General features: G+C 32.5%; 1 protein-coding gene across 1 annotated transcript; it reads right to left on the bottom strand.

Annotated features, from left to right (window-relative positions):
• Nucleotides 1-3,540: 3,540 nt before the first annotated feature.
• On the bottom strand, nucleotides 3,541-8,283 carry LOC112754668 (probable protein S-acyltransferase 4). The gene is made up of 6 exons (XM_025802372.3): nucleotides 7,537-8,283; nucleotides 6,758-6,946; nucleotides 5,994-6,302; nucleotides 5,391-5,606; nucleotides 4,449-4,952; nucleotides 3,541-3,936 (listed from the first exon to the last, which is right to left on the bottom strand). The coding sequence occupies exons 1-5, from the start codon at nucleotides 7,639-7,641 to the stop codon at nucleotides 4,488-4,490; spliced, it is 1,284 nt and encodes a 427-aa protein (XP_025658157.1). The 5' UTR covers nucleotides 7,642-8,283; the 3' UTR covers nucleotides 3,541-3,936; nucleotides 4,449-4,487.
• Between the last annotated feature and the right edge of the window lie 976 nt (nucleotides 8,284-9,259).

Here is a 9,259-nt window from a genome sequence, read left to right as displayed (position 1 = left end):
TCCTATGGTGCAAGGTATGTAAAAACTCCCAGGATCATCTTTCTTCTCTGGTAACTCTCTTTGGAGGATAGCACTACATTCTTTTGTCATCTCAACAATCTGTCCTTCCTTCAGGGATCTTTTCTTTGTGAGTACTTCTTTCATAAATTTGGCATATAATGGCATCTGTTCAAGTGCTTCTAAGAAAGAAATATTGATGCTGAGAGTCTTGAATATATCCAGGAATTTTGAGTATTGCTTATCCTCGTTTTCTTTTTTGAACCTCTGAGGGTACGAAAGTTTGGGGACATCTGGCTTCACTCCTTCCTTCTTCTCTTGTAGCTGTGTTTCAAGGATGTCCTCATCTTTCTTTGAGCTTTTTGCATTCTTGGTCTTTCTCTCCTCTTCACTTCTCTCTTCTGTCTCTTCTTGTGGAACTTCTCTGTTGTGTTCTTCTTGATTGATGGCTTCCTTCTCCCTAGTCTTTTCACTTCCTACTATGATTGCTTTGCACTCCTCCCACTTTGTAGCTTTTCCTTTGTCCTTTGGATTGGAGATTGTATCACTTGGGAGAACATTGGTTGGCCGTTCAGCTTGTTTGGCCAATTGTCCCACTTGTCGTTCAAGGCTCTTCATGGTAGCTTCATTTCTCTCTTGCACTTTGACCAAGCTTTGAGTGGACTGAGCAATTGCTTGTATGGCTGCCTCAAGACTTGAAATTCTACTTTCATGATGGTCTATTGGTGGTATGATGGGGGTGGAATGTGGTTGCTGGAAGTTAATATTTTAGATGTGTTACAATTGAAAAAGAAACTACAATTGAAAATATTTTAGTTTATGTATATAATTATATTCGACCATTCATAATTTTTAAATTAATTGTTGATTATATACTTTATTTGCAACAACTTTATTAATAAAATTAAATAAGATCAACCTTGTTCCAATTAAATCAGCAGAGTGTTTTTATGTTTAAATTAAAATATAATTAAAAATGTCTAACATGATATTTCTTAACAAATTACATAAACACATGTGTGAAAAATAATGATACCTTTCACCAATGCAAAATGAGAGAGTGCTTCAGCTGGAAGGTGGTGATGGTCTTCACCAATGAAGACGAGATGGAGAATTCAGCTGGCAGCGTCCTTTTTGGTTTGGGATTCACTAATGCGTGAATATCCCGTAGAATAAGAAATTTAAAAAACTGTATGTGTTACGTGAAGTTACGAAAGTAAAGCAAAGTCACCGTAACCACCAATGAAGTGGGTTGGTTTTAAAATTTAAATTTAAATTAAAATCTAATTATAGATATGTATCTACAAAACAGGAACATGTTACACTAAAAAAATAATTAAATATTATTTAAATCTGATTAAAGGCTGATTAAAGGCTGATTAATATTGTACAACTAGCATTTCCCGAGAGAAAAATTATATGCGTCAACCTCAATAGTATTTGGAAAATGCTACTTATACAACAAAATTCAGCCTTTATTTAGCCTTTAAATCTAATATTTTATTATTTTAATTTTTTAATTAATCATATTTCCTATTTTTAAGGAACCACTTTTATTTTGAATACTTATCACTGTAAAATTTGTAACCACTTGCAATACATTAATTTTTTGCAAACTAAACCATAAAACTCGTAATGACTTTTCGTGTACTAATTTTTAAAAAATTAGTGAAGTTTTCAAAATCAGTTAAACTCACTTCAATTATTTTTTTATTCAAAACATTCAAAATTCATGTCAAAACAAAAACACATCTAAAATTAAATAAACAACATAAACATATTCAAAATTATGTATTAACACATCTAAAGTATTCTCATTGTAGTTCTAAATTACATATTGAACACAGAAAAAAATTAAACTCAAATACACATCCAAAATTATAAGAATGCACTCTAAATATTTTATCAACACATCCAAAACTCATGTAAAAAAAAACTTATATATGTACATAAGAACATAATGAACAACATAAATACATCTAAAATTAAGTATTGACACATCCAAAATAGGTTAACATTACAACTCCCAAATCAAACATATGAGTGCAAAAAAAATTATAATCACAAATACATTTAAAAAAAATACAACACTTCCAATATTATACATAAATTTAAAAAAATAGAATTTTTTATTAAGCGAAAAAAAAGAATAACATATCTTCATGAATGAACTCAACCAAAATTTTTTTAGAATTTTGCAAGCAGAAATACCAGAGACAGAAGGAGTGTGACGTGGGGGAAGAGACAAGGGAAGGCGCGGGAGAAGGGGGCGGTTGTGCATGGCGCGAGGGAGGAGACCAGGGACGGAGAGGAGCCCATTGATGGAGGAGGCACGGGGAGTGCGCGTCAAGGGGAGGAACGCGTTGCCGAAGGAGGAGATCGTCGCAGAGGAGTGCCCAACGCGGGAAAAGACAAAAACGGCCACAGATGAGGAGGGAGAGGCGATGCAGCTATGGATCTTTACGGAGCGAAGATTTTACTAGTGATTTAAGATGATTTAAGGTTTATTTTAGAATTTTAAATTCGAAATTTTGAATTCTAACTAATTTGATTTTTGGATGTGTATTTAAATTGTAATATATTAATAATTAAATATATTAAATCTGAAACAGAAATTTAAAATTGAAATTGAAATTTTAAAATTTAGTTTTATTTAGTTTATATTTTGAATGTGTATTTAATTTTAAAAAGACACTAAATCTATTTATAATTTTTAGATGCATTTATTTTACTTTTTTATTTTAAATCATTGTAATAAAAGGCTGAATATTGTATAACTTTTAAAGGATATCTAGTTGAATTGAAAATATATTTGATCCAATTGACCAATTCTAGGAAAAATAAGAACATTTTCTTACACGAACTGACTAAGACGTAAACTTATAAAACCTCTAATTAAAATATCAAAATATACCAATTCTATACGGATATTTTAGATTACTCATCAAACTTTGAAAATTGGCAGATAAGCTCTAAAGAGACGTGCATTTTTTGTCTTTCCATTTTATTTATTTATTTATTTACCAAAACAAAGAGCTTACAGAGTAAAATACTAGAATAAGCATTTTTATTTTTTATTTTTTAAAAATTCTTGCTTTGTTCAAATTGTTGCTTATTTCCTTCCATTATCTTGACCAATTCTTTCCTATTCGCTGCTCCTTGCTTCAATGCCTCAATAAGGTGAATCTGATTCCACTGTACAAGTTGTTTACATCCTCGCTTGTGCGATGGTGATTTCCTCTGTTTTCTTAGTGACACTTGGAACAACGTTTGAGATGGTCACGGACTCACAGGTGAGCAAGTAGCATGGGACGAAGAGACTAAGAACAGGCAAATGTACCATGAGGGCATTTTAATGGTTCACTCAACTAACGTGCACATTATGCCTACGTTCATTATCTTGAAAAGTTTGTAGTTGCAATGCCAAAGTAAAGGTTAAAGTTAAAAAGGGGTAGATTATAGTTACCGTTTTTAGCTTTGAAGATCTGAGCATTGGATAGTTGAGGACCTAGAAATAGGAAAAGACACAGCAACTTACAAAGATTCAAAGAACAAACCAATGTACTACTTTCACATTATTCTAAATTTCTAATTTTTTCTTTTAAATAAATAAAGTCCAATCTCTATATCTCTATCTCTTAACAAAGGGACTGAATGCAAAAGATAGGCAAAACTAGAAGAGTTCCTATCACAAACTTTGGTGCCAGACAATGTTCTGCATTATTTTGTGAAAGCAAGCGTGGGAGATTTTTACAGCTTAGAATGAAACACTTGCCAGATATACTGAAATAAGAGATAAGTGCAAGGCCAGTCTCTCTCCATTTCCAACATCAAATAGTATATCAATGTGCACTTGTAATGAATACAAACCACTAAGTGCTGCAACTAATGAAGCTATCCTCAGAAAAAGCAAACAATCACAAAGGAGCAGCAGCAGACCTGAAATAAAGATCCCCGATAAGGAAGATGAAACAACAACAAAACCTTGTCCCACTAGGTGGTACAACTACATGGATCAAACCACACTATTTTAGCCTGTCAATAAAACAAATTGCATTTTTTTTTTCCTTTCTCTGTCTTTGTTTGAAATAGAACTCCATATGCTTGATATGAACTTATTATAGGATTTCATGTATCTGTACTCTAAAAAAAAAAAAAAAAAATTTTACACAAACATCCAAAATTGTTTGACTTAACCAGCAACTTCCTACAAGTTATACATGGTAATTAAACTTAACCTTGTACCCATTTGATTGGTTTGACAATGTTAAACTCTTTATTTTAATCATATTTGCATACGATATGTAGAGCCATGTTACTTAAGATCTAAGTGAGAAAGAATAAACAATTTTGAATGGCACTGATCAAAATCAAGAACATTTTATTGATGGAAAATTAGAGGCTTAGGCTAATGTTCAACAAATCTAGAAGTGGGAGAGTTAGAAGAGAACCTCTATAAATTAATATGCAAAAGTCGGCAGTGTGGTTTATCATGGGTTGTGCCTATCCCTTTCTCTAGCATGGAAACTTTCCGCAGGCTCATCATATTCACTGCTATGGAAATTTACAACTGTAGCATTAGATGTCCGAGAATCTTCATCGACACTGTAGAATGGATCAAAAGAAGGTTGTCCCTCATCATCTTCAAACTTGAGATCATCATCAAAGTTATCAAAATCAAATTTCCGCAGAAGTTCGGGAATGGGTATGCCACCTCCTTCTGCATGCATAGATCCCATTTCAATGTCGATTTTCTCCTTTGGAGTCAACATTCCGTCCATATGATTTGGACTCAAAGAGTGGGGCATATGTTCCTCCTCCACCACAAATGATCGGAACTTATTTCTTGAAGGTTGGATACGGGAGCAAAGTGTTTCTCTTAAATTTCCGCATGATCCCTTATTGTATGGATTCCCCCTCCTATCATATTGGTATCGGAAGTTCTCATAAGTTGTCTGCATTCATAACCAAAAAAATAAAACATAAAAATCAGCATGCAAAACAAAATCTATGAAAACAATGGCCATATGGACAAGTTGCCAAAGGAAAAGGATATCCAGACATTTTCTTATTGGATTTCTTATTTTATTATTATATTTTATGAAATCACTCCTTTTTTATTTGCCTTATGCTATTTTTTTCTCTTTTGGGAAATAATAAGTATCGAACTCTAGACCTTTCAATTATAGAAGGTTTGATACCATGTCATGATATCACTTTTCTCAAAAGTTTAAGCTGACAGGAAAAAGCACGTAAATGATGATTATATCTCTAACTTAATAAACGCTAAGAAGAAAATCCTCTTTATAAAGGAAAATTTCAAGGATACATTTGAGATGAATCAATAATGAAAAATGATTAAGACTTAAGAATTTAAGAAGTAAAACAGTAACCTGGTTCGTGCAAATGAGATAGAAATGGAAAACTGTGAGGCCACCAACAAACCAGACGGCTATAAAGCAATAAACTATGAGAATATCCGATACATAATCATGTGTTAATGTCCTCAATGTGCCTCTCTGGGCAATATTGATCCAAGTAAACACAAATACATACAGGCACAAAATGGTTGAAGTTGAAATAAACATGAAGAACCACCGATAGTTTCGCTGCAATATATCAACAAGCGAAGAAAACAGTTAGTTCTTGTAACATATATAACAAAGCAGAAAAGTTTGGTCCTGGTATAAATATACAATTGACATTGTTAATTCATATTATATATAACTTCCTATCAATAAATGCATTTCTAAGCAATTATGCTAGAAAAAAAGGATTATGATACACTATTAACTTAATTTCGATGCACTGTCAGTGTAAAATACTTTTATATGTAAATTCAATTACATAATGTCATGTCAACAGAAATAACTTATGTTTTTATAATGACTACGTGAATGGTCATTCAAAAGAACGGATATAATTTAATGACTATCTCCAAGAATGTTTCCTAATTCTTTTCTTTTTATTTGTTTGTTTGCAAAGAGCCAACTTACGATTCCAATGCATTGGCCAACCCAGGGACAATGATGATCAAATCTCTGGACACAGTTGTTGCATATGGAACAATGAGAGGTACGAGGAGGGCGATACAGCAAGCATGTGTCGCAGAACTTCACTTTTACTGTGTGACCATTAATGATCACATCTTTTGTTCGAGGAAGTTTCAAATGAGGGGTTGTACCATTAATCCACTCCATGGAAGGGGTAGGTATATCAAACGCCTCATCAAATTCAGGTGCTCTAGAATTTCTAGGGACAATTCCCGGATCTCTCCCAGAAGTCATGAGGAGAAATAGTAAATCCTGCATGCATGATGCCTGAAATATGAGCTTTTTACATTGCACAAAATAATCCTTGAAACAGAACAAGGATACATTAATTATGAGCTTAAAAATTATATAATTTCATTATTTCTTTGAATAAAAATGATATGATGACTATTGAGTCTGTTGGAACTTGTTAAAGTATTAGGAGATTACTATACAAGGCTAGGCGCATATACTAGTTGTACTAGATTAGTATTTAACTTTGAATACTCGTATAGAAAAAAACAGGGTAAGTAGGTTATCGTTTTGAACTTAATTTTAAGCCAGGATAAAACAGTTTTACATGTGTATCCAATTATGTGACGTCACATCAGCAAAAATAACCACTTCTTACAATTCAATGTAAATGGTCATGCAAAAGAAGGAGAAAGACAACTGTGAATAAATTCTGTAAACTGTAAAAGTCATTCATTACTGTAGAGGGTATTTACCAAAACAGTGAGGGCTGAACCCACAGCCAATACAGGAACCCACTGAGCATCGTTATCACCATTTCCTTGCCTGATTCTAAGATATATCTTAATGCAAAATGCAATTGCAGGTCCAGCAATAAGAAATGTTGTAAGAAACAAAGAAGCTACATCAGGACCAAAAACAAGCCTCCCGCCACAGAAAAATTTCTGAAAGAAAGCGAAAAGAAAAAGGAAGAATTAGTAAGGCATAAAATGCTTGTCACGGACCAGCGAATCAAACCTCAATGAAAGAAATTTTCTATTTTCAACTCAACTCAAATGCACAAAGAGTACAAGTGACACTGTTAGCTAAAGAGTTTTAAATTATTAAGACACTAAAATTTTACAATTCAGCTGGGCATACACAATAAAAATAGGAACAATAATCATGCAAGATTAGCCAAAAATTTGAAAGCATTGAATTGCGCTTGTAATTTTTCTAGAAAAGGCAAAATAGATCAACTCACGATGATAGCCTAGGATCCACAGTCCACATACATTATCAATTTTTCGACCACTATGCAAGTTTGAAAGCTCCATTTTATGATTGTAATTTTTACTATTCCAAAATTCCAATTCAAAACCTAGCATCCAGACACAAGTGATCACAAAAAAGCAATGGAAGAGAAAATAAAGGTAAACAGATCATAACCATCAAACATGTAATCCACATCATAAGCGAAACATAATTTTGAGCCATGAGAATCAAGCCACCCCAACATAAACAAAATCGAAATAAAAAGAAAAAGAAAACTAACATTGTTTCCCCTCCATGCTTGATAGACCCTCAGTGGCTTCAAATTATGGGCCGCCTTGAGAGAAGGAGGAGAAGACTCCATTTGCATCTTTCTATTCCCACCCATGGCTACCACCACCAACAACACCACCTTTGTGTCTGTGTTTTTGCGTGCGTGTCACCACAATTCTTGCCTTCCAACCTCCACAAAACCCATATCACCCTCCAATTCAACCCACAAAATTCCAAATTTCCTTCCTAGGGTTCGTTGATTCAGCTAAAGCGAAACAATGCGGATGTAAGAGAGAGAAAGAAAGAGAGAGGAAAGACAGGGTGTAAGAGAGAGAAGAGAGAAAATTGAGAAGGGATCACAGCCAATTCAAACTCCAAACTCAACAAGAAGACGTGAATTTGTACAGCTGGATAAAGAAATCAGACGACAACAATGTCCATGTCCCTTTTTGTTTCCGATCATGAAACAAAAACAAAGAGAAAAGAAAAAACAGCAATTCCTCAAAGTTTTCGAACTTATCTTGTTGCTTTTTTTTGTCTGATAATTCCAATGTTGTTGTTTCTGTTAGTTTCTGTTTGTTCCCTCTCTTTCTCTCTCTAAGGAGAACTCTCTCTTTTCTTTCTGTGTCAGAATCCAAAGTGCTGGCAGCATTGGAGCTCCTTCGGCAGATCCTACAACTTTTCGCGCTTTTTACGTGCGTAATACCTCTCTTATTTGCTGTCTCATTTTTTTAATAAATAAATTTACGATTACATCTGATTTTCACACTATATTATATCTTTTATTATCACTGGAAACAGAATATTATGCTATTTATCTTATTTGAAAACGAAAAAATTTAAATGCATCTCAGATATCTGAAGTTAGTTTATAATTTTTTATTATTAATTTATGTTAAAAATTTAGTTTTAGAATACTTTTTAAGAGTAAATAAATTATTAGATTATAGGATATGTTTAGGATCCATTTATGGTTATCATTAGCAACATTATTGTATGTTGAATTAAGTAGTTATATTTTGTCAAGTTGGCAAGATTAGTTGTAACTTTAACTCATAATTTTAGGATTGTGATGGGAATTAGATACTCAAATTTTATTAGGATGTTCAGATGTAATATTTGTGTAGGACAAATTATTTTGTAGACTATTTTATGTTATCTTGAATATATTAAATATTTTTATTCTTTTAAATGCCTTTCAAAATATAAATGTATTTTAATTATTTAAAAAATTGAGTATTTAGTTAATTATTTTAAAATATAAATAAACTGTACTTATACAAATAGCCTTATTTAAATAAATTAAGTTAAATATTAATATAAATATTTTTTGTTTACAATATCTCTCATTTCAGGTTAAAAACTAATTTGTAACAAATTTAATCTTTATTTAAGTGTTTATTACATGTTAATAAATTACTATACACATGAGACGAAATTTAAAACCCCTGACATTTGCTTAAAAGTTAAGAGGACTAATAAACTGATTATTTTTCACCAACTCAAATTGATTAAATACTAATATGAAACTAATCTCTAAAATTAAATCATCACGTAGTTGACATACAGCAAGATACAAAGGCAATAGAGTGGAGCCAGATATGTAGTCATCGTATTATAAGTTATAAGAGTATTGTCTAACGGAATACGCTATTACGCTGCTTGCTGTCATTTGGCATAACGTGCTTTGCATTCATACAACAGTCGCCAACCAAAACTTTTGCTTTAACGCC

The sequence above is a fragment of the Arachis hypogaea genome, chromosome 16 (assembly GCF_003086295.3).
Source record: "Arachis hypogaea cultivar Tifrunner chromosome 16, arahy.Tifrunner.gnm2.J5K5, whole genome shotgun sequence".
NCBI classification, from domain to species: domain Eukaryota; kingdom Viridiplantae; phylum Streptophyta; class Magnoliopsida; order Fabales; family Fabaceae; genus Arachis; species Arachis hypogaea.
This window is presented reverse-complemented; position numbering and strand designations above follow the sequence as displayed.